The following is a 25035-nucleotide window of genomic DNA, read 5'->3' as shown; positions in this document are numbered from 1 at the left end:
AGACAGCAGCTCCGAGCACCTGCCGCGCGAGGAGGAGATAAGTCATTTCTATAACTGGCTAATGGTTAACAACTGATGCCCGCGATTTTTACGTCTTGAGCTGACTGGCTGACGGTCAGCGTACTCCCGCGTGAATTCAAGATGGCTATGCAACAGAGAAAGCTGCAAGAGGGAATTTTATTGATAAAGGAAGCGGAAAAATGGTATGTATAAAAACACAAGACTAACGAACACTTGCTTCGATCTTCTGCCTATGAATATCCTAAGACGACGAACGTTTATCAACTTTGTGGCTATTTATGTCATTGTGAATTATCTTTTACTAGAAGTGGACGAATAAGCTTAAGTAAGAAAATATTCTTACTTACAATTGTAACTTACTTATTTCGCCTTGAAGAAGAAGTACTAACTTACGAATTTTTCTGCTTTGCTTTCGGACATAGTTCACAGAATTTACATAAAGTAATCTGTATTTAAAAACATAGCGAAGCCCTTTTAAAAATGTCAATGATAATAAATGGTGGTCTCGATTTTGATTGACATTTTTATAGTTTAATATATTTTCTTGGGATTTACTTCTAGTATGAAGACAAGTTGGCTGAAATGGAAACCAGACTATGATAGCGCAGCAGACAAATACATGAAAGCTGGTTAGTGTTTCTAACAAGAATAATCAGGCTAGTGGCATACACCCTGTAGTAAATTGATAAATAAAGTAATATCAGTCAATGAAGATTTCTCGGTTACTGTTGAATGATATTGGCCAATTAGTGACTCATCAAAAGTTACATCAGTAAGTATTGATTTATTGTGAAAACCTAGGAAAATAAGAAAGCCAAAAATGGCTATCGTTTTTAATCTTGTCTCACATTGAATGAAATTCAGAAATTCAGAAATCAGAATCTGATCCAGGGATTTCTACAAGAGGGGGCCAAAGCAAGGGTTTTAAGAAAAGTGGAAAAGTGGAAAAGGGGGGGAGGGAATTCTTGTTCTTTCATAGATTTTCTTATACGACATCGGTCAGCAGCGCCATATTGGCTGCCTCGGTTAAAATGTCTCCGTAAAATTCGTTTGTGTTTCGTGTCGTTCTCTATTGAAGCGACCCTTATGTTGCCTCCATCACTACATAAGAGGCCGTGGGGCCTAATGGTATACCTTATAGTCCATCTAGCTAACTTATGGCTGACCTGTGGCCGTTGGCCTCTGCTCGTTGACCTTGAAACTCGAAACGATGCTACCTCGTCCAGCGTGACATACAGCAGTGCCGTTCTCAAGTCAATCGGCAAAACACAACCAAACATGCGCGTTCCTGAGGATTTATGGGAGACCCTTCACGATCTGGGTATCAGGAAAGGTTTTCGGTCAAAACGAGCCGGTCGCTGTCGCCGCCATATTGGTTCTGGTACCCCTGTGGCCACATGGCCCCTGACAGAGGAAGTTGTATTGAGTTTCCCCTCTCCTATTGGTGCTCCTGATAGAGGTCCAACCTTAAATGCCGCTTACACGGGAAAGGGAATTGCTATCCCTTCGCTGCTTGTATGCAACGCTCGATCTATTTTACCCAAAATCGACGAACTTGACGGCGTTGTCGCTCACAACTGTGTGGATATCGCTTGTATAACCGAGTCCTGGCTTACTCCTGATGTTCCAGACCCTCAGCTCAACAACTTTACGATATTCCTCAAAGATCGCGTGTACAGTTCAGGGGGTGGAGTTACTGTATACGTGAACAGTGAGATCCCATGTTAAGAAGTGAATGCCCCGGAGCTTGTTGATTGTGTTTCAGAGTTACTTTGGTTGCAGTTAAGACCCGTGCGCCTCCCTAGATCAGTCTCAAGCATCTTGTTTGGAGTCATCTACCATCCTCCTCGAGCGTTCACTGATGATAACACAAAGCTTTACGAGCACATACAAAGTGTAGTGGACCCTTATATGTCTAAACATGCCGACTGCCTGGTGTGGGTCGTGGGTGATTTTAACCCCACCTCCACCAAGAGGTGGGGTTGGAGGTGGGGTTAAAATCACCGTGTTTAAGCGCTCTTGCGGTCTGAGTCAAATTGTTGATGTACTGACTAGAGACACTGGTATATTGAACTGATGCCTAACTAACCATTCCAAACTGCCTGATAAGCCTGTCCAACTCCCGAAATTGGGGAACAGCGACCACTATTGTATATTAATACGACAAGGACCTCGCAGAAAGCCACCCAAGAAAACCATCGAGCGCCGCGATATGCATGATAGCCGAATAAGGGAGTTTGGGAGATGGCTAACTGCTCACTCGTGGGATGAATTATTCCTCATGACCTCGTGTAAGGAGAAATTCGAGCTCTTCGACAGTACTCTGACGGAAGCATTCAATAAGTACTTTCCTATCAATACTATCCACACATCTCCCTCGGATAAACCCTGGATTACACATCAGATTAAACACGCTATTTCTAAAAGGCAACGAGCCTTCTCCAGGGGTGGCAAGGGCTCACCAGCCTCCCACTTGTGGCGTAATAAAGTCCAGCGGCTAATTAAATCTTGTAAGCGCACCTTGGAGAGAAAGGTTGAGGTCCTCAAAGAGTCTAACATCAGTCGTTGGTGATGGCTTCTTCCCATCTCCTCTAAAGTCTGCTATCGCACGTCCTCTCCCTAAGTCCAAGCCTGCCAAGACCGTGGAAAACGATGTGAGACCTATCTCCCTAACGTCACAAGTCGCCAAGATCATTGAAGGACTAACACTTTCGAGAATGCTCCCCGCTGTCTTAGATAAAATAGATGGTAAGCAGTTTGCAGTTGCGTCTAAGTCTACCGAACAGGCTATTGTCTATATTCTACACCTTATGCTTGAGGCCCTTGATCTCGGCAATTGCTCGGTTAGACTCTTTTTCGCGGATTTCAGAAAAGCATTCAATTTAATTGACTATCACATCTTACTAGATAAGTTAAAATCACTTAATGTTGAAATGGAACTTTTGCGCTGGGTTGCAGCCTTTCTGCAAGGGCGTTCGCAGTCTGTTTGCCTCGATGGTAAAACATCTTCCTCGCAACTACTTAACGGGGGAATCCCCCAGGGTACCAGGCTTGGGCCCATTCTCTTCTGTGTAATGGTCAATGACTTGGCCAGGACGTGGCCCCGCGGGCTAAGTTTGTGGACGATTTGACTGTTCTTGAGGTGGTACCTAGGAACTCACCATCCCTCCTAGGACACATTGTTAACGACATTCAAGCATATGCCCTAAAGAATAACATGCGCCTTAATCTATCAAAGTGCAAAGAAATGTCCGTTACCTTCTTAAACTATGATAGTTGCAGTTGGCAGCCCATGGCCGCAGGCGGCAATACCATCGATCGGGTGCATTCGTTCAAGCTGCTTGGCGGTCTCATATCGTGTGACTTGACATGGGTTGCGCACTGCGACTTCATAATTAAGAATGCTAACAAAAGGCTTTATGCTCTAAGAGTACTTAAGAAATGTGGCCTGGATGCCATAGAGCTGATAACAGTCTACCAGTCACTTATCAGATCGCTCAATGAATATGTGTCTGCAGCCTTTGCGGACCTTCCAAATTATCTGTCTGACGCCCTAGAGAATGTACAGAGGCGTGCGCTCAAGATCGCTTTCCCAGGTCGTAGTTATGAGGGCTCACTCACGCTTGCAAACCTTCCAACGTTGCACGAGCGAAGAAATATTGCATGCCAGCGATTCGTTTCCAGAATCAAACCAGAGAATCCTCTTTTTCCTATCATTATAGGGTGTCGCATTACACCTGATTCAGGGTATAACCTCAGGTCTAAATCTACATCGTATCAGAGGCCTACTAATACGAGTCGTTTCAACGAGTTCGTTACTGTTAAATATGCTGATTACATTTGATTAATTGTAGTTTATTGTAGTGCTTACTTGTATCTCTGGCTCACCTGTATTCCAGTCTATACTGTGAAAGGTTGAATTAAACTCATTATTTCTTATTTCTTACCTATTTATATTATAAGTAAAATCCCTGAGATGTGTTTATTTTTATTTTTATTAGTAACCCATCTCTGTTTTTCAAATATTTTAGTTGTTGATTTTCTTGTGTGTGATTTTAGGCACATGTTTTAAAGCAGCAAAGTCATACCCAGAAGCACAAGATGCTTTCAAGAAATCTGCCGATGCACACTACAATTCACATGCGTATCCTTTCTCAGACTTATACTGCAAAATTCATTAGGTATATCATGTAATGCACTTCTATTTGATGTACATCAATTTGTGAATCCCAATACAAAAACTATTATCTGTAATCTTTTTTTAAATCTTTGCAATTATGTAGAGTGTATTTGGAGAGCGAGGGTGTGAGTGTGTACCCTTCGCATCTCCCTAAGTATATGCTCCTGACTGTTCCAGTTCACAGGTTTGTAGGCTTTAGCATCACGTCCTAGACATACACAAATGCAATGCATAGCATGCTTCTCATCATTTCTGCCTCTACAAATTTACAAACTGCACTGTTGCTGTCAATGTTATAGGTTTAAGGGGGAAAAATGAAAATTATCAAAAGAATATTAAGATTTTTAAGTGTGTCTTATGCAATGTTTAAAATGTGTATGCTTAACACATTGACCCCTCAACCGGCCTGTACCGGCTTTGGGAAGTACCCACAACTCAAAAAATTCATGACTGCAAACTAAACACAACAAGATGAAGATATTCAGGCATCAGTCTAAGAGATAAATGGTCTTGCAGATATGCATCCAACCAAGGTGTTGGCATCTACTCTTAAGCCAAATGATAGCACAGGTTCTTTGACAAATTTCAAATCGAACAAGAAAAGAAAAGCAGAATAACCCCTCTCAATAAAACGCTCAAAATACCACACAAGGGAGAGAGATCAGCAAACACAGTTCAAGACACAAATAGATACCTTTATTCTGATCCTCCAGGTACATTTCCATGGCCTCAAAACACAATGTCCATTCCTTGAAGGACTGTACAACCACGAAAATATCTTTACAGATTGCAAAGCATTCTGGGAGATTCAGGGGAAAATTCACGAGGGGAGGGCCAGTCAACACTCCTCTCCCCAAAGTCAGATGGTTTTTTATAAGTCTTTTCACCCCGAAGCCAAACAAATCAATTCCAGGTCATACAGACCCAGAATAGCAGTGTAAACAATTTTGCAATCAATTTAGTTTCAGAAAAGACAGCATTTAGGAGAGCTGTGGTGATTCATTAGAAAATTATTTTCTCATCCAGGCAAAGCCAAACAAGAAAAAAACATCATGAATCCACCTTTGCTTGCAAATATCCATAAGCAAAGCACTCAATTATGCCCCAAAAGACTTCATGATGCCCTGGGACACTCTCCTAATATGCTCATAGCTGTATTTTTGATGAAAAATACAAGCAACCATCAACTTGTGCTGGCTTCAGCACAACGACAAGGGATTAAAAGTGGGGACCGCAAAGCACTGTTGGAAAGCTTGGATACCGCTGACTAGGTGCAGCTGTGTTTGACTTTGACGGGCTGTATAAATAAAACTCAGAATAGGGGGGGGAGCTATCTGTTTTCAATCTGTTTTTTGTAAATTCAGCTCAAAAATAGCCAGGAGTTAATGGGTTAATAGTTCATTTTGTGCAAGATTAATTCCTTAACCCTTGTCTCATATTTCATAAACAGAACGTTTCACGCTGCAAAGTAAGTAAATCACTTAATCTTCAAATGATCAGTATGGCATGATATTCTAAGGCCTGATTCATATGTCTCCTGCCATTCCAAATCTAATTGTCTATTTTTATCAACACAAATACATTGGGTTCAACATTGATTCAGACATCGCATTTAAATAAGTCAACGTTGACTTGATGCGGAGTTTCAGTTGGACAAAATGAAAAAAAAAAGGTATTTGATTCAGCACATCAGAAGCTTGTGTTTGAATCGGCGTCATGCTTTTGCCGTGCAGTACAACTGGTGCAGCCACACTTAGTGCTGTACAAAACTCATTTCTGCTGTGCCAAACTTAATTGATTCAGACGTCAAACTATTCACGTGGCCATGTGCATGGAGTTGGTACCCATTTAAAAGTGCTCCGAAAAACAACTATTTTGTCTTTTATAAAATAATGAGACATTCTTCTTGGCTAAAATTTGGCATGTAGATAGGCCTTTGACGAAGAAATAAAAGTGTAACTTCAGTTTTGCAATACCTGTTTTAGAGTTGCCGAAAATATCATACAACTTGAGAAAATAGAAAATTCACGCGTAACATTTTCCAAATTAGTAAACGATTAAATCTTTTATCTTACAAAATAAGCGATATTATGTACCAAAATTCATACTGCCTCAATGCACAAGGATCATAGTTTCTTGTTGTGGCTTGTGTTTATTCAAGAATGATCAATTTAAAAAAATACAAGAAATTATGTGATGATGACTAAATGTCCATTGCTATTTTCATTTTTACCCTAACGTTGCCCTGAGCATTGACCTGAGCGTTGACCTGCTGAGTATTGCTCTGAACATTGACCTGCTGAGCATTGACCTGCTGAGCGTTGCTCTGAGTGTTGACCTGAGCGTTGACCTGCTGAGCATTGCCAAAATCTGGGAAAGAACGACTTTTGAAGTCTAGAGAGCGAGCAAAGGAAAAGCAGAGAAAATGATGTAAAGAAAGTTTTTCGAAAAACAAGGAAAAAGTCCTCTTCAGGCGGAAAGAAGGAAGACAAATTTTGTCTTCCTTCTTTCCGCCTGAAGAGGACTTTTTCCTTGTTTTTCGAAAGCGGCCATTGGTTGTGAAAGAATTGTCGGTACATAATTGTAATGCACAATTGGCTCTCTGCCTCCAGTTTTGCGACCTCGAAACTTCCCATTATAAAAATCATAGTTTCAAAAGTAGAACATTGTTCCTCTCGTTAATGAAATAAGGAAAAATCTGCCGGTTTTGGATATTTTTTCACACCGTTATACACAAAATAGAAAACAGTGTAGAACTAAGGTTGCGGTTTACTCTTATACGTTGCGGGCAGCTCGAAGCAGCATTCAACGCAACTCAGGGCAACACTCCTAGAGCAACACTCACCAGGTTAACGCTCAGGGCAATGCTCAGATCAACGCTCAAGCAGATCAATGCTCAGATCAATGCTCAAGCAGATCAACGCTCAGGGCAACGCTTAGGTCAACACTAATGCAATGCTCAGGGCAGCGCTCAGCGAGTGTTACGCAAAATGGGCACCAACTCCGTGCTCATAGCCATGTGCAGAAACAAAACAATTAATCAGGCACGGAGTCTGATGTATGAATCGGGTCTAACTCTCCTTTTTTTCTTACAGAGCACTAGAACAGGCGGCTACAGTATTGAAAGAAATGAAAAGAGTCCATGAAGCTGTGGACCTCATTGAGAAAGCAGGGTAAGGGACCGAGAGGGTAAGGGACCGATAGGGTAAGGGACCGATAGGGTAAGGGACCGAGAGGGTAAGGGACCGAGAGGGTAAGGGACCGAGAGGGTAAGGGACCGAGAGGGTAAGGGACCGAGAGGGTAAGGGACCGAGAGGGTAAGGGACCGAGAGGGTAAGGGACCGAGAGGGTAAGGGACCGAGAGGGTAAGGGACCGAGAGGGTAAGGGACCGAGAGGGTAAGGGACCGAGAGGGTAAGGGACCGAGAGGGTAAGGGACCGAGAGGGTAAGGGACCGAGAGATGGTAAAATACGTAGGCAACTACAGTGCTACCTGCACTCTCCTTAGTTGATTAGTGGGCCGTGTATTCTCATACAGCCTGCCATGGGACAACACTTTGTAATGATATGTATTTTTTTTAAACACTGAATAATATATGTTGTATTTACTGAGAACATGGGCCATACATTAACTTATTATTGTACCTATTAACATTTATTAAAATCCTATTAACCGAGCACTTGAAATGACTAGTAACCTCTTGTTACATATATTTTTTAGAGTGTCTGACCGATAAACAAAACAAGAAGAGGCAGACCAACGATAAGAACTGACAAATTGACTAAAAAAGATTTACTGTTTGAAAATCAAAGGGTCCCTAACATTTAATTATGTGTTTTATCAGTTTTTATTACAGAGAGAGTGGCTCGGCAGACACAGCTGCAATGGCCCTCATCAGAGGAGCTAAGTATGGACTTACATTTCTCATTGTCATCATTACCACCGTCATCACCAACATCACCTCCACCACCACCATCATCATGGTCTTTGTCATCATCACCACCGTCATCACCAACATCACCTCCACCACCACCATCATCATTGTCTTTATCATCATCATCCCCGTCATCACCAACATCACCTCCACCACCACCATCATCATGGTCTTTGTCATCATCACCACCGTCATCACCAACATCACCTCCACCACCACCATCATCATGGTCTTTGTCATCATCACCACCGTCATCACCAACATCACCTCCACCACCACCATCATCATTGTCTTTATCATCATCATCCCCGTCATCACCAACATCACCTCCACCACCACCATCATCATGGTCTTTGTCATCATCATCCCCATCACCAGCCTGCAACATCTTATTTTAATTGCAGCTGTAAAAGTTGTGATCACGATACCAGCATGCCATTTATGCCATTATTATCACCACAACCACCACAAGCAATGTGTGATTGTAATATTTATAGGATATATTTAACAGATTCAATGCATAGCTAAAAAGTACAGCTCTGTTAATTCTAGTATTGGGGATCTTTTTATATGCCTTCCTTATTCCCATTGCCAGTATTTAATTGTGGTTTTCATAATCATTACACAATTTCATCTCTAGCCTACACACAGGCAGGCCGCCCTAAGTACAGGAGTAAACGCTAACAAGAAATCTCGGAAATTGCATTCATAAACAAGCTGTTCCCATGTTTGTCTTGTTCAGGATGTGCGACAGCCTAGAACAGCCAGAAAAGGCCATTGAATTGTTCCTAAATGCTGGTGATCTGAACATAGTAAGTACTGCATACTGCTGCATCAGGCAAATGAACTAGGAAATTTATACTGATGAGGGTCTAATATACTAATAATGTCGATAGGCTGAGGACAAGATAAGAGAAGCTATTGAGCCAATCACAAGTGCTGCACGACTTCAGCTGAAGAGTAAAAAGTATGTGTTGTACTGCCATTTTAGATATTCAAGGCCAATCCCCCTAGACACAGGACTGAAAATTGGGGGGAAAGAAATGCAAGGAAAAATGGGTGTGAAAGATACCCTCCTTAGAGATTTTGGTTAAGAAAAATCTAAATATTTGGAGGTAACAGTTTTATTATTTGTCGACAGATAAAAAATAGGAAAATTTAGTAACAAAAGATGAATAAGCTAGTGGTTATATTTTGCTAATAATTCTAACTCTTTAGTCGTACAAAAATTGAAGCAACTTTAGGTCTGAGATGGATCATGTCCTGAAATATTGGTCACAACTAAGCTTTTCTTACCTCAAGACAACCTCAAGACAATTTTGGCACAGCATGCTGCTAAAATATTGTAGCTATAAAGAAAGAGACTTGCAAAAGAGAAAGGGTACTTGAGAAGAATTTAATGCCCCAGATTCAATAAAGTACAGTTAATTTTATTTTGCTGTGTTGCCCAATAGTTAAACTTTTACAAGAATCGTTTTGGACCTTATTTGGAGTATCTGGCCATTCAGGGCAGTCTTGTTGGTGGCCACTCAATAGAGGTACCACCTAGGATAATACAGCAACGTAGCCAGGATTTTTAACACCTTTCAAGGCATTTTCTCCTGTGTTTTAGTTAATGTCTCATCCATTTACTGTATTTTTGGCTACCAGAAGGGGGGAGCCCCCGTGGCCACGCCCCTGGCTAAGCCTCTGTAATAATGATGAGATGGTGATTGTAACACAAGTGTTGTTTACTATTGCAGGCTGGCAGAAGGCATTGAGACATACAAGAAGATATTAGACTTATTTCAGCAGATTGAAAATCTACAAATGATGTACAAGACGGTGCTGAGTTTGATAGTGGTCTATCTACACGAGGGGGACTATGTTGCTGCTGATAGATGCTTCAAGGATGCCTGCGGGTAAGTGGTCACTTTATACAGGTTTGACCATGTTGCTGCTGAAATGCTTCAAGGACATAGGTTTTCTGTCTAGTGGTATTTGAGAAAGAGCATGTGAATTATTATTTTTGCATTTTACATACATTGTGTGGGAGATTTTGGACAGGCTTTTAAGGTATTTTGAGGAATTTGACATAATCCTCATATGGGATGGATTTTTCTTTAAATGTGAATCTGCAAAAGGAAAAACAGTATGCTAGGAATGCCTTATTTGTTTAATGTTTATGCGCATCGTCAAGAAATTGGCACTTTGGGAAACAGTCACATTTTGGAAATTTTCCAAGGGTTTTATCTACAATACTGCGAATTTATTAATCCATTCAGCTGTAAAAAAAATGACAAAACTGATAACTTTTGCTGCTGTCAAAGATGGCCACAGATGCAATGCATCACAGTGATCTTGTTAATTTTCTGATTGCCTCCTGTTATTATCTCATCTTTAGGATACCTGGCTTCACAAATTCTGATGAAGCCCAGGCTGGAGAAAGAGTGTTGGAATGTTTTGACCAAGGAGACTCTGATGGAATCGCTTCCTGTGCAGCACAGCCTTTATTCACCTACCTAGATAATGAGGTCAGTAGACGCGCATTTAAGAGCCCTTGTCAGCCAAGCCATAGTTATTGTTTTCATTCAATCTTGGAAATCAAATAATGCGCTAAACAAAGTTCAGAGTTTAATAATTTATTTACTACCATTCTACTACCTGTACTACTCGATGTACACACCAGTACACACTGCCCTAATAAGCCACTGGCTTAATGTACCAGGCGGTGCTAATAGAGAGAGTGGACTTATTTCTAAAGCTGATTTCCAAATTTGATTAAGGTATTTTTGGCCTCTACAAAGGTCTCATATGCCATTATTAGCCTTTGGCTCTCTACTGCCCATCCCATCCTCTACTGCCCATCCCATCCTCTACTGCCCATCCCATCCTCTACTGCCCATCCCATCCTCTACTGCCCATCCCATCCTCTACTGCCCATCCCATCCTCTACTGCCCATCCCATCCTCTACCGCCCATCCCATCCTCTACCGCCCATCCCTTTTTTTCTAGCAAAAGCCATTGATACAAAAACCAAAAATATCTAAGCTGTGAATATTTAGTGCATTCTTATTTTGTTTTTAGATTGCAAAATTGTCTAGAAGCCTGAGGGCCCCAGGTGACATAATTACCACAAAACCTGTTACAATAAACACAGTTTTTGAAAAGCCAAGACCACCAGACCCTGTTCAGACAGAAACAGCTCTGGATGCTGATACAGAACAACCTACTGGCCCAGAAACAGTCGAGGAAGAAGAGGAAGAGGATGAATTTGCTGGTGGTCTTTGTTAACAGGGATTGAACAGACATACAGTGATGTACAGATGGCCATAGAGATTGTAAAAAGGAAAGATGGGCAGATAGAAAAAATAAAACAGGCATAAAGCAGGCACATAGCTAAGGGCTGGGACTTTTTTCATATGACATCCCCCATTAAACCCTGGCTATGCTCCTGGACAAACTGGCAGGCAGATGGTATTATTTGGAATAACTGTTTCCAGAAGACTTTCCCATTATGTTTATTATAACACTTTTATATACAAAAAAACAGCAATAATAACCTCAAAAACAAATGATAAACTTACATCAAACAAACTTACATTTGTTTAACATGTAGGAACAAATTACACGATTTCTGGTGCATTTAGTACTTGGGACAATTTAGATTCTAATTTATATTGTGTAAATAAAAAAAATTCTTAATAATTTTTTCATAACCCATGCATTTTAATAGTTTTAAAATCCATTCCCCTGACATTGTACCCATTTATTTCCTTTTCTTATTTCTGATGCTTAATTCCAATTCCAAGTTATTTAAAGTGGGACTTATAAATAACAGTTCGTAAGTCATTGTTGTGCTACTCGTTCATGGGCTCTGGTTCCCTGTAGCCTTCACTGTGCATCTCCTTTCCAGTGATTTCCAGGAATGCTTTGGCCTCCACCTCCGTGTCTAGCACGCTGTGTTCTCGGGCCTGAGAAGAGGGTAACAGTTGCTTGAATTATAACACATTAACACAAAGAGTACATGGAATTCTACTCAACATCATATTTTCAATCCATTTCATTCCCCTCAAAGTGATATGTTTAAACCACCAATATAATTAAATTTTGAAAAGATCAAAGGTCATTTAATACACCTGAACAGTTTTATATATTATTTCACCGACAGTGCTGAATAACGTATGCGCATGCGCGTTTTCTGGCGAAAAAACAAACAAAATCTCAGTGTTGAATCGTTCGAGTAAAGGTGCGAAAGACTGACTTCGGTCGCTGTTTTGACTTACTTTACAGCATTAAAACCATACTGTACAAAAGATGACAGATTTGTGTGATAATGAGGGAGTCATAAAGAAAATTTTAGCCTTCGGTTTGATCTAGTTTTCTTAGCATTCGCCAATGTGACAGTTTGCCGGTAAAACGCCGCCATTTCAAAACAAAAAGGTTTAACCGCGCGGTACTTGAACTAGTCTTGCGTTTTTCAGCACTTTCTATTTCACCTGGTTTTCACTGGTTTGGTGTTTTTTTTTTTTTTTTACCCATGCAAGTGCCACTAGGCTCATCTTAAAATACTTTACTCTATTTTATTATCCAATATTCATCTACCACACTCACCTGTGCTTCTGGCGGCACGCCCACTCCCCACACCTCCAACACGTCTATCTTGAACTTCTCCTTCCCTGATAGCTGAGGGTTGCCATACGTCGTGCAGGGATCACCCCGGCAATGCCCTGGACCAAAGCTGTCCTGGAGCCATAGGCCAAAGTACTCATACTGGCCTCCCATACCCTGTAGGAAAGATTACAAACTGCATAAACTTTACCTTGTCTATATATATCTGCCTGTCACAACACAGTACTCTTTAAGGATTTTGCCCCCTAACAGATTCTCCCTTGTGTGGTAACAGCTGCAACTTTGCCAGATCAGTCTGCTTGAGTACAGCTTGAGTACTGCACTACTGCCCCTGGGGTGGTACTCCCTATATCCATCGGACGGGGATCATCGCCGTATCTTTTAGGGTGTAAATTTGGAGCCTTGGGTGGTATCTTTTAGGGGTAAAAATGAGAATGTCCAGATTTTTTTTTACCTTGGTATCTTTTAGGATGCTATTATTGCCATCGCTCATGTGACTTCTAAAACGTGTCAATCAGTGTTTTTATAAAACTAATTATTTATTTTTGTTTGAGGTATCTTTAGGGGGTAAATTCATGCCTAACCACGCCCACTTTACTATTTTTTAGGGTTAAAATATAACCAGACCACGCCCACTTTAGTATCTTTTAGGGTTAGGGACGATGATCCCCATCCGTTTGATATCGGAGTAGTAAGGGTGGTCACTAAAAGCAATTTCTTAAAATAAGCTAATTATTTTATCAAAGGTTCTGTTTACAGGTTTATAAAGTATTCTCCTCAGGTAATTATCAAGATTATTAAATTCCATATTATGCCAGCTTAATCATAACTTCTTGGAGTATTGAAATATCTTTTATTATACAACGACACTTGTATATCGTACGCTCTAATTGATCAAGGTTTCATGTATTATTAGAGGACACACCCTCGCTTGGCGTCAGCATATGCGCACACTCTCCAAAACTAGATTGTAACATAAGAAACATTTTAATTGTTATATAAAACAAAAAGATATTGACTGCTTCTCACTGTGTACTTTTTTGATCATGCTGAGATGTCATCTGTGACACACACAAAATTGAGATCTATTTGTTACATGAAAACTCACCAGGCCGTTGGGTAATGTCTGCATGTTCATGTTGAGGTACATGTAATTCTCATTGTATCCTGTCGGGTGGTATAATGCTAGGGAAGGATGGAGGCTGAACAGGAAACAGTGACTATCACCTGGGATGGAAAATAAGGTGTGGATTACTTCAAATGTGCAGCATCTACAAATTCAATGACATAAAGAAAGATTAAGGGAAAGTTGTTGGGTGTTTTAAAGCCATTCTCATACAGAGTATACTAATATATTCTGTTAAAATAATAAATAAAGATGGGGAAGGTTGTTGGGTGTTTAGCTATTCTCTCTACAAAAACATTAGGAAAATGGGTGGGGGAGCGAAGCTCTGCCAATACCAGTCATTTTCTTATTATTATATTTTAAGATATTGGTGTGGGGGGCACAGCATCAAGTGATATTCATAACCTCTTGTTATGGCCCTGAAAGTCCTTACCATCAAAATGTGATTTGATAGCCCAGCTCTGTGAGGCAAACCCACCAAACACATGTCCATCTTCATCACGTACGACCAGCAGCGTAGGACCTTGATGAGTTATCTTGTGCACGAATGAGTGGAAACTCTCTCCATGCTTCTTGGTGGAAAAAAGAAGCCTCCATGAATGCCTCAGGTTTGAGGGTAGATTGTGATTGAGGACAAGGATGGAGGGAAGGTCCAGTAGTGTGTCTATCTTGCTGAAGTCCACTTGAAGTTTGCAAGGCACCAAGATGTGAGATCTAAAACAATACAAAAATAATGTTTTTCTGTCTCAAAGGGAATAGCCAAGAAGAAGAATGTTTGGTATGCTCAAAACAAATATCAAGCATAGAGGAGTAGTGAGTTCCCACTTTCCTAGGCCAGCCAAAGTCAGTGCATTTTGTCTTTTCTTTCTGCCCTGCTCTATTTAACCTGTGAATAGAGGCATACTTGAAATTGGATGGGAGTTAAGGGGAGAAAGAGGGAAGGCTATTGTTGCGCAAGACAAAATCAGCCTCTTTCTCTTCTCAGCCATGGAGATTTGGTCACAGTTCCAAACATACCTGTCAACCTCCTAAAATCTCAAACCTTGGGGGGAAGGGTGGGTTTAACCTTGCAGGCGTTTGCAGTATAGAAAGCTCTGGCGAACAAATCCACTTATAGATCTCACAAGGGTGTTAGATAAATTGCGCTATGCAAGGGAGTTATTGTTTCAAATACTTTAATAGAAAATGGGCAAAATGACGATTTTCTATGGAATAATTTTTCGGAAGCGATAAAAATCACTAAAAAGCGGGAGATTTGGTGCTCAATGCGGGAGAGCGGGAGAAGGGGTCTAAAATCTTGAGACTCCCACCTAATGTGGGAGAGTTGACAGGTATGCCCAAACCATAGAGTGGCATGTTTCATTCAGTGAAACCCTATCTAGGGATGGGCCAAGCTGGAACTTTTGCTTACAAGTAAGAACAGCGGCGTTGCCAGGATTTTTAACAGGGGGGGGAGGCAAAAGGGAATCTCTGCTGAAGGATTGTCAGATTTTCCTCCATTCCCATAGGGGTTTCATTTCCTCCAGGAAACACGAACAACTCCTTTATTCCTTCCCAGAAGAGATGTGACCTAATTCCCTTTCCAAGCCATAGAAGTGCCTCTCCTAAACTCCTTTCGTTCACTTTCTTAAGTATAACACACCTATCATACTGGATGTGTCCTATGGTTTCTTCGCAGCCCTCAGACAGACCATGTGGATGCTCCTCAACTATACTCTCCAAGTCGATAAAACAAGCTCGTATGATGGCACTAAACAAATGCTCTATCAGGGGGAATCTGCTGAACCAAGCAATCAGATCCTCTGTGGTCAATTCACATGGCTGCTTTTTGCTTCCTAATAATTCCTTCATTGCCATTTGGACAAAACGCTCAGAGTCTTGAGGTGTTGACTTGAGTTTCCATTTAGCTCCTACTGATGTGCTCTCAAGAGCAATTGTATAGGCATTAAGAAATAGGGAGCACAACGTTGCGACATCTGATGAATTAACAGTGTTTGAGTCTGATGCTACCAGATAAAAGATATGTGCCTTTTGGTCACGCCCCTTTTTGAACATGTGCGACATGGTAACAATGTAGGCGTCAATGCTGACATGATCTTCAGGGATGTCTTGCCCTAGGCTCTTTTGAATGTTGGTCATTTCTTTGTAGAATCTTTGGCTAACTTGTGCAGGTAGCAACCAGGATGTAAAACTCTAGGAAATGAAAAATTTCCAGTGTCTAATTCAGTTGTATGACAAGAAAAGAGAAAAATTAATTTAAAATAAAAATTAATTTAATTTAAAGTTTAAATTCAAATTTTAAATTTAGCCTTAACAAAATAAACTTACATTGCATACAGGGGCCTATCTAGCTTTTTGCCAGGGGGGCTGGTTTGACCCAATAATTTTCATCATTATTTTTCATGATTTTGAAAGGAACAGACACAATGAAAACAATAAAAAAAGGCAGCCCAGGGGGGGGGGGGGGGTACGGTGGCCCACAGGGGTCAAACACAAATCAAATAGCAAATCATATTTACAAGTTGAAAACACATTCGCAAAAGATGAAAACACATTCCCAAATTCAAAAACACATTCGCAAATCCAAAACACATTCGCAAATTCAAAAACACATTTGACCCAGGCTCCCTCCTATATCAAAGGAAGGATAGGTTACCAAGAAAACTTTGGTCTTTTCACGCTAGCCTTATTCTCATCTGGGCTCTCATTCTCGCTGCTGTCATTGTCACTTGTAAAGTTATCTATGCATCCTCCAAGGGTCTTTTGTGAAAAGTCCAGAGCACCACACAAAAAGAAATTAATTCTATTGTATGGTTTGCCAAACTCAGCTTTATATTTATGAAGAACAAAATCTTAATCTTTCTCTCTAAGTTTGTCTATTTCGATCCCATCGTGATAACATAAAACAAACGACATGTTTGATTTAAAAAGTTTAACATTCTGCGAATGTGCCTTATGCTTCATGACAGCACATTGAAGAAGTTCCTCCTTTCCACAGTCTTTTCTCACTTGAACTACAAGGCCCTTGCCTCTTATAGGTTTGAGCTCGTGAATGTGTTTTGGAATTTGCGAATGCGTTTTGGAATTTGCAAATGTGTTTTTATCTTTTGCGAATGTGTTTTCAATTTGTAAATGTGTTTTGCGATTTGATTTGTGTTTGACCCCTGTGGTCCACCGTAGGGGGGGTGTTGAACCCCCTAAACCCTTCCTCCCCCCCTAGATCTGCTACTGGTCTGTAATTAGAAAAGCATCATATTAAACAAATAAATATTTGATGTTGTTAATGTAGCTGATAATATGCAAATGTATCTGTATACAAATACATAACAAATATGGAACAAATAACGAAGATTAGGTAGAAATAATTGAAATTGTTCAATGGCTTAAAGGTGAATCTAATTGGGCTAAATTGTTGCCTGATTGTTAGTGAAAAATATGAATTGTGCAATTATGCAGCTCTTATTTATTTTTAATTCTATTTTTCTCATTAGACTAGCATATATGAGGTCCCTTTTCTAAATCATCCGATTTTATTGCCTATATCATTGCAGTCAATAAGAGCCCATTTTAAGCAAAAGAGAATTTTGTCTTGTCACATTATTTGACGTTTGGAAATTTTTAATTTTTAATATTAAAATACGTCGGAATAATTTCTTCATTCCCACTCGTTTATTACGCATATTTTTATCAAATCAAATTACTTGAGCTTTTTTACGAAACAGAAAATACATTGAAAGTAACATTTCTCATTGAGACCCGCGAAAATTATATAGCCATCATCAGTTGGGATAGAAACCTCCTCAAGGGAAACATTTGGGGAGTATTTGTACATTCATTCATCAGATAACAGGGAGAAAAGCTGATAACAACGGGTCTCTTTAACGATACAAATATCATAAAATGCATTTTTAAAGTCTAAGACATATTACCGAGTATTAACAAGCTAGATAAATGGATCACTCTCTAGGCGAATCTTTCGTTCGAACAAACCTGGAATGGGTCCACTGTCAAAATCTGTCGATTTTCTCCGTCGTGACTTGCAATTTTCTCAAACGATCCAACAAGTTTGCGCATCTCATGTTCGGAGAAAGACTTTCTTGCCTCTTCAATCTCCAAGCTGTGGCTTAAACTGGCACCCATTTTCGGTAAAAATGGTGGAATTCCTACAGGAAAGTGGAGACCTTTCACGAGAAAATCGCCTGTTTCTGTTATTGAATTAGCGCAAGGCATCACGGGAGGAAAACATTATTTTATCCTTGCGTGGGGCCCCTGTGTTACAAGCCAGAAAATAACAATCCCTCACCACGTCTGCGACTTTGACTAAATGTATTGATTTAGGGAAGTGTTTCAATAAGGCTAGGCATTACAATTAAACAATATTAATCTTTTTTTTTTTGCATTTCATAATTATAAACCCCCCTCCCCTTGACTTGAGAAGATTAGCTTCATCAAATGGACCCCCTAGGAAATGTGATTTCAAAGGGTGTCTAAAGGCCAGAATTCACAAGGGGGAAGGGTGCGGAATACAAGGGGTACTCATCCTCTTGAACCCAGGAAGTTGGGGTCAACATATCAAGGCTAGAAACGAGGCAGCACAAGGCGACTGATGGGAGAGGTGAGTGAGAGAAGAGAAAGGAGGAAGATTGTCTTCATGACATTCATAAAGCATTTGCCAGCACTGTCTCTTTATTCATTGCAGAATTCATTGCAGACAAAACATTCATAATGCTACAATGTGTAGCAATTAAAAAATTGTTAGAATCTTACCGGAAAAATATGCCACAATATTTACTACCCAGGAAAAAAATAACGTTAAGGTATTAGAGATATGATTTTTCATTCCTTCTTCAATTTCACACATGCTTCTTTAAAAAAAGGGGAACTCTGAGTGTTTATTACCCAAATGTCTATGCTAAACTACTACCCATCAATACTACTCTGAACAGGTCAGGGATATGAGCACTGGATAGGTCCAACTTAAACATTTAGAACCTGTGACTTGATTAAGTCCTGCCTTTTGTGGTCATACAATTTTACATCATTTTGAGTGCCAAAAAAAAAACAGAAGCAAAACTATTTTTTTAAATTCACTATTTCACATTGTTTTCTTACTGGTTGATTATAATGTACAATAACGGATCTAACAAACATATCTGTATCTGACTTCGAATGTCATGATCGAAACATTTAAAGTTTATACCAATTTACTCCAGAGGGCCATAGAGGAATGATGGTAGGAAGGATAAAAGTTCCCATAAGTCCTCAAGTTTCCCATCCTCTTGCTAAATACTTCTTTGAATGCTTGCTTCAGAAAGCAACGTTTGGCAATGTGTGGTTAAATGGAGAGAATTTTGTTCATTAACAGCAGCCACCACCATCGTCGGTTCGGCCGCCACGGGGTGGCATGGACGGGTTGGACGGCGAGTGCTGAGGTCCCAGTTTGATCCCGTTGGCCTAAAGAACACAGACATGATTTTAAGACACACATTTATAAAAATATAGACAGAGGGAAAAAAATGGCATGAAATTTTCAAATTCTTAATATATAAGCTCAAGATTCCGCATACAAGGAGTTCCTCTGACGAAAAGCTTAATTCCAAATTTTAAAGAAATTTAGATATTAGCGAGCAAAGTTGGCTTAATTTCTGATCAGAGCCCGATTTCTCCCTAAAAATGAGAATTCATACTTTGAACATTTGAAAATTGCACTTCAAGCCTTGTATCTCGAATACGAACCCATTAAAAAAATACTTTTTGATATATTGTTCTACATACCATAAGGAACCTCTATGCAAAAATTCAAGCTTACCGAAGTTAACCAGACCTTATTTTGGGAAAACTTGCCTATTTTTTGCTCTGTCAAAAATATAGTTATATATTAAATTATCTTATCATCCAGAAATAATAAAAAAGCATTACAATTTAGATACATGATATATAGGTATAGGAGGTAGACATGGACAGGTAATAGGGTGATTTAGATCCACGACGCCGCCTCGCGCGCGTTCGATGCACACGCACGCTCGATTGAGCGCGCACGCTAATTTTTGCTGGCGTCCCGTCCTGAAGTGGACGTGAAAAAGCATGAAATGCAGTCCTGAACAGGACACAACGCCAGCAAGAAAAGTGTGCACTCGCAATCGAACATGTGCGAGGCGGCGTCCTCTTGCTGGTGTCGTGGATCTTAATCACCCTATTGCTAATTTCTTGACCACCAAAAACACACACACTTTTTCCTTTCTTACCATGTTACCTCAAAACTTTTAATAAAAATATAACTGACTGCAAGTCAACCCTAACCTTACCTCATTGTTAATGTCAAAAACACCCTCTTGAATTTTCTGATAAATTTCCTTCGCTGTGTTGATGAATGCCTGATGAAAGAAATTAATACATCAGCTACCCCTCTAAGCCTACTGAAGGCATATGTATGTATAATTCTTGAGCTTCTATCTAAAGGAAGAGTTCACCAATGGCCTTTTACCTCTTCTACATTTGCTGCAGTCTTTGCTGATGTCTCCATGAAGATGAGTCCATGTTCCCTTGCGAATGCCTCACCCTAGAGATAATGTACATATACATATAATACAATGAGCAAAGATAAATGACTGTCTTCTTAAAAGGGAAATCATATTTATTACACTGCAAGATCAGGGGTATATGGGATTATTCTTATCACTATCAGGGTTATCCCTAAGCACTAAAAGCTTAAAAGGGAACAGCTGGTTAAGTTAGGCCTAATGAACACTTAAAATACTTCCAGTTGCAGCTATATTTACTTGGGTCAATTCCCTAGCCAGCCAGCTGGCAAAATAAATATTAAATATTGCATTGAGACTGAAAAGATAAGCGCAAGTCTGGTAATAGTGCAAATACACTGAAGCAATCTTGATAAATCAAGATGCCAACAATTGGCTTTTGCAGTCAAGAAGAAAATGTTTTATATAAGTTTGGACAATTCTACAGGAATGTCTATAGGGCTGAAATTGAAATGGGAAGTGATTCAGAAACAGGGTCCTTTGAAACAGATGGAATATTGGGAATGGGAGCACAACACCTCCAGGATTACTGGCTTGTTTTTAAACACACCAAATTATTGCAGCAGATTTTAAAACTTCTTGGTACAAGATTTTTGATGCCCATTTATATTTAACAGTTAACTATTTCAGACAGTTGATATTTCAGATATGATATAGATTTAGATATCTTAGCTGCAACAATAAGAGACTAAAACATGGGAAACTTTGGACACAAGGAAATTTTATGGCCACCCAATAAAAGTTTGAGGATATTGTTAATCACCTCTTCCTTCTTCACATCTCTTCTTGCTTCCAAGTCACTAAAAACAAGGGTAAATAATAAAAATAAAAAATAAATACACATCAAGAAAGTATAAACTATAATTATGAAAAAGTTAATTTAACCATAAGTATAGGCAGGGACTCTGACAGGATGCAGAGATGGGGATCCGCAACATGGAACATTTTCTGCAACTTTTGCCAATTTTCCTCAAAATTACGTGAAAAAAGAAGCCTGAATTTACCTTGCAAAGTATCTTTCATTATATTGGTGATTATTTTGAGTTCAAAACGCACAGAAATGGGCAAAAAGCAGTTGTTTTTATACTTATATAGTGATTTCACATGTTAGCAATTCGTAAGCTGCAAAAACTATCAGGCATTACAAGTATGAGCTGATGTAGACTGGGTTCTAGCCTCACTTCTTCTGTCGCAATTATCATTTCCTTATTATTTTTCGCGGGAATATTCAATCCAACCGAAGTTGGAATATCCTTCATGTCAATTATATACTGATAATTGTTTTAGTTGAAAATGCTAATAAATGAGGAAAAAGTCATTTTCATATCTGGTTGCTGTCAATTTGTAAGTCCGACATTTGTAGATGCGTGAAATAGATATGCTGTTCTGTGGTAATTAATAGCTAACTCTTCATTTTTGCGGTAATATCGAAAAATTTTTACGATATTGTAATATAGACTTTATTGTAGACCGTATAGATTGATTAAAAAGCGATGGAATCTCGATATTATTGGTGTATTATAAGTAAATAAAAAAACGGCCAGATGTTGACGCTTAATTTACCCCACCCCTCCCCCAAAAAACACACCCACCACACCCCACCCCCCCCAAAAAAATCAGCGAAATTCGCCATTTTTTACACTAAATTTTGGTTATCGTCCGCAACTTTTGTCCCAAAATTTCTGTGAAATTTGAATTTTTTTCCGCATCCTGTAAGAGGCCCTGTATAGGTAACCTTTTGCTAGAAAACTTTGTACCCTTAAATTCATTAAGCATGTTTGGCTGTACTAAGCAAACCCCTCATAAACCAAAGGAAACCTCTGCAATCTATTTAAATAAACTAGGCTATTCATCTATCGCTGTCTCTACACTACACACATCAGTGTCTGTCATATCTTTATCAAGCACTCATTGATACTTTTGTCTTCAAACAGTGGAAATTTGGAAATTGTTTCTCAACAAGCTAACCTTTTGTTTCCAATAAGCATAATAACCATGTTTGAGCTCGAGTGTTGGCGTGCATCTTCCAGCCAGGTTGTGAGGTGATTGAATGTATCTCTTCTGGTGATGTCATAGACAAGTAGAGCGCCTGCAGCACCGCGATAGTACGACCGGGTGATGGAACGGAAAGACTCCTGGCCAGCCTACAGTATAGATAGTAATAAGCCATTAAAAAAAAAAACTGTGCACACTATTTCCTAACCAAATTCTGGCTCTGTGTCTTTTCTTTGTAAATTTAACCATAAGGAAAAAAAGCAGAAAATGATATCAAATTTCAAGGGTTAGACAAACCATAAGAAAGAAGGGATGACCACCATTCAAACTATTTCATACTGCCAAAACTTCTGTCAAAATTTGATTTTCTATAAAATGCACCCTGGTAAACAAATTGAAAGGTTTAAAGAAATAGCATTTTGCACTTTTTAGGGCGTTCAAAAACGTGATTGGGTGAAAATGGGTAATATTGGGTGTCTGAATAATATTTCAGTTGAAGGATCAGGATATTTCAAATCAAATAAACAATCTACAGGATTTGAATACAGAGGTTATTGTTCTTCACTAAATACTTTTTTTTTATTTCCCTTGCTGTTTATATACACATTAAACCCAGCTGTAAAATATGTTCTTTGTGATATAATAAGACACTGAACAAAACAAGAGAATCGCAGACACCATTCAAGAAATTTAGAACAAGCCCTGTTTTTATCTAACGAGGGGTATTTCAAATTGACCAATATTTAATTGCCAAAAATCATTTAAAGCATGATTATTCAAACACAGGAACACCTGATCGCAGCAGTGTTATCTTCAATGCAAATGGGAATAAATCATATTCTTTTTAGTTTGAGGTTCATTCCTCATACAGGTTCTCATTTTAGAAATAAATTTATAAAAAGTGTGCAGGACTTTTACAATTTTACAAATCATTACTTCAGTCTTTGCTTTACTAAAAATAAACAATAGAATTTTTGGCAAGGGTAAATCGAAATTTGGAGAAAGACATGAAATGGAAATACGTGATTTGTAATTGAAATCCGGCCCTTTTCAAGACAGAATATTGAGGAAAAAAACTATTTTGAGGGTGATATTTCCATAAAAAATATATCTTGGAACTGTCAAAATCATATGTCTTGATGAATGAACGCGTGAGGTCAAAATAGAGCTTGCTTGAACTTTGATCCATTGTGAATTTTGAAGGAAGTAAAATCTAATTTTCTAATTTTACTTTTAAGTTTTGACTGGTTCATGGTAATTTTCTAACAGATAAACATAGCGTCTTCAACCAAGCATCTTGCAAATGCTGCCAGTACTACAATTTGGTCGTGAAATACTAGGAGTCAAATAGAGAAACGACCGAGGGGATGTATAAAGAGAAAATGCTAATAAGGTCTATTCATTCATGTTTGAAGTGCGCCCGAGATGATGGAATTTCAGACCTACCGTATCCCATATTTGTAACTTGATTTGCTTGCCGTCTATAGTGATCATTCGGGCACCGAATTCTACGCCTGTAGAAAAATTTAAAAATAAATTCTTAACAAAATAAACGAGTTTACTTCGAAAAAGTGCTATGATTCATTATAAAAGATGTTATGCATTTCTATCACGAAAACGTCCACCTTAATCACAAAACCTCTTTAATAAATTCCTCATTTTCTCAGCCCTCAATTGTACCATAACTCACCTATAGTTAAATCATGGACGGGCTGAAACCGCTTGTCTGTGAACTGGAGTAAAAGGCATGATTTCCCTACACCTAAATTGGAGAGAATAAGATAAAAATCCATCCTTCACGAACAAATGATCTTTCGTCTCAAAATGGCGTCTAGTGGAAAAACGCTAAATTCTGAGGCATTTTTTACTTGAAAGGGAATCGAAAACGATTAATAAAAAGTCAACTAAACGCTTCATTAGGTGTACTGACCTGTATCTCCGATTATAATATATTTAAAAAGATACGCGTAGGACATTTTCGTGGTTGTTTGATCCGTTCTTCCGTTCCTTTCTTGCCCGTGTGTTTATGATGTCATGCGCTAACTTATTCATGAGGGCTCTACTACGCTTGCGCAGTATACGTCACATTTTAGCCACGTTGACATCCGGCATGCAATGGGGGAACAAAACCCCTTACTAGTATAACAACACCTGTTGTCTTTTTCCAAACAACAATGTTTCTAATGCCAATGCAAGTATTGGTTTAAAGAGGAGAAAAATGTCTTATTTGTCTCGTATCTTACGGTATTCTCCCTTTTTCTCCCTACAATTTTTAATTTTTACGGGAATATTTCCTTCATTTAACCATGGCATCAGTCAATAGTGTGTACTGAAAAGTTTTTCTCGCATTCATTTTGAGTCACCTTTCTATTATTTTTTGAGACAGGAAAAGGTAATAATTATGTTACAAGAAAAAAAAATGAGTGTAATGCGTCAAACTATTCGAAATAAACTGAGATATTTTTCTATGTCGTGTTGTCTCGCACGGGGAATCTTAGGTTGCTCCCAGTCATTCATTTTTAACGGGTTTAGAAAATAACAAAAACATAACAAAACAAGTAAAATGATGCTTTCAACAGACCTCTCAGTCTGAGGTTCGGAGTACGCACGCCGGCAAGTAAAGCGCATA

At 39.2% G+C, this 25035-nt stretch overlaps 3 protein-coding genes across 3 annotated transcripts; 1 reads left to right on the top strand and 2 right to left on the bottom strand.

The window, feature by feature from the left end:
* The first annotated feature begins 23 nt into the window (after window positions 1-23).
* Window positions 24-11822, top strand: LOC5508157 (gamma-soluble NSF attachment protein). The gene is made up of 11 exons (XM_032376945.2): window positions 24-203; window positions 583-650; window positions 4081-4165; window positions 5652-5669; window positions 7297-7374; window positions 8046-8108; window positions 8878-8947; window positions 9032-9102; window positions 9878-10036; window positions 10519-10648; window positions 11202-11822. Exons 1-11 carry the CDS (start codon window positions 142-144, stop codon window positions 11406-11408), a joined length of 1011 nt encoding a protein of 336 aa, XP_032232836.2. The 5' UTR covers window positions 24-141; the 3' UTR covers window positions 11409-11822.
* LOC116615383 (MTOR-associated protein MEAK7) lies at window positions 11620-18102 on the bottom strand. The gene is made up of 6 exons (XM_032376944.2): window positions 17863-18102; window positions 15515-16065; window positions 14306-14586; window positions 13855-13973; window positions 12729-12902; window positions 11620-12088 (listed from the first exon to the last, which is right to left on the bottom strand). The coding sequence occupies exons 1-6, from the start codon at window positions 18100-18102 to the stop codon at window positions 11975-11977; spliced, it is 1479 nt and encodes a 492-aa protein (XP_032232835.2). The 3' UTR covers window positions 11620-11974.
* Window positions 18103-18540: 438 nt separating this feature from the next.
* Window positions 18541-24489, bottom strand: LOC5508155 (ras-related protein Rab-2). The gene is made up of 8 exons (XM_001628700.3): window positions 24337-24489; window positions 24097-24168; window positions 23853-23920; window positions 22380-22555; window positions 21175-21211; window positions 20357-20431; window positions 20178-20246; window positions 18541-19326 (listed from the first exon to the last, which is right to left on the bottom strand). Exons 1-8 carry the CDS (start codon window positions 24380-24382, stop codon window positions 19231-19233), a joined length of 639 nt encoding a protein of 212 aa, XP_001628750.1. The 5' UTR covers window positions 24383-24489; the 3' UTR covers window positions 18541-19230.
* Window positions 24490-25035: the final 546 nt, after the last annotated feature.

The sequence above is a fragment of the Nematostella vectensis genome, chromosome 13 (genome assembly GCF_932526225.1).
Source record: "Nematostella vectensis chromosome 13, jaNemVect1.1, whole genome shotgun sequence".
Taxonomy (NCBI): domain Eukaryota; kingdom Metazoa; phylum Cnidaria; class Anthozoa; order Actiniaria; family Edwardsiidae; genus Nematostella; species Nematostella vectensis.
Note: the sequence above shows the minus strand (reverse complement) of the source record. Positions and strands in the feature narration are given on the sequence as shown.

What these genes read in the sequence shown, in the direction of transcription:
- LOC5508155 (XM_001628700.3), bottom strand. Translation starts at nt 24,382, where the DNA reads ATGTCCTACGCGTATCTTTTTAAATATATTATAATCGGAGATACAG. An exon ending in TATTATAATCGGAGATACAG is followed by an intron (nt 24,169 to 24,336) that starts GTCAGTACACCT and finishes TCTCCAATTTAG; the next exon opens with GTGTAGGGAAATCATGCCTT. An exon ending in AGTTACAAATATGGGATACG is followed by an intron (nt 22,556 to 23,852) that starts GTAGGTCTGAAA and finishes TCTATACTGTAG; the next exon opens with GCTGGCCAGGAGTCTTTCCG.
- LOC5508157 (XM_032376945.2), top strand. Translation starts at nt 142, where the DNA reads ATGGCTATGCAACAGAGAAAGCTGCAAGAGGGAATTTTATTGATAAAG. An exon ending in GCCCTCATCAGAGGAGCTAA is followed by an intron (nt 8,109 to 8,877) that starts GTATGGACTTAC and finishes TGTCTTGTTCAG; the next exon opens with GATGTGCGACAGCCTAGAAC. An exon ending in TCACCTACCTAGATAATGAG is followed by an intron (nt 10,649 to 11,201) that starts GTCAGTAGACGC and finishes TTTTGTTTTTAG; the next exon opens with ATTGCAAAATTGTCTAGAAG.
- LOC116615383 (XM_032376944.2), bottom strand. Translation starts at nt 18,102, where the DNA reads ATGCCTTGCGCTAATTCAATAACAGAAACAGGCGATTTTCTCGTGAAA. An exon ending in GGACACATCCAGTATGATAG is followed by an intron (nt 14,587 to 15,514) that starts GTGTGTTATACT and finishes GTATTGTTTTAG; the next exon opens with ATCTCACATCTTGGTGCCTT. An exon ending in TATCAAATCACATTTTGATG is followed by an intron (nt 13,974 to 14,305) that starts GTAAGGACTTTC and finishes TTTCCATCCCAG; the next exon opens with GTGATAGTCACTGTTTCCTG.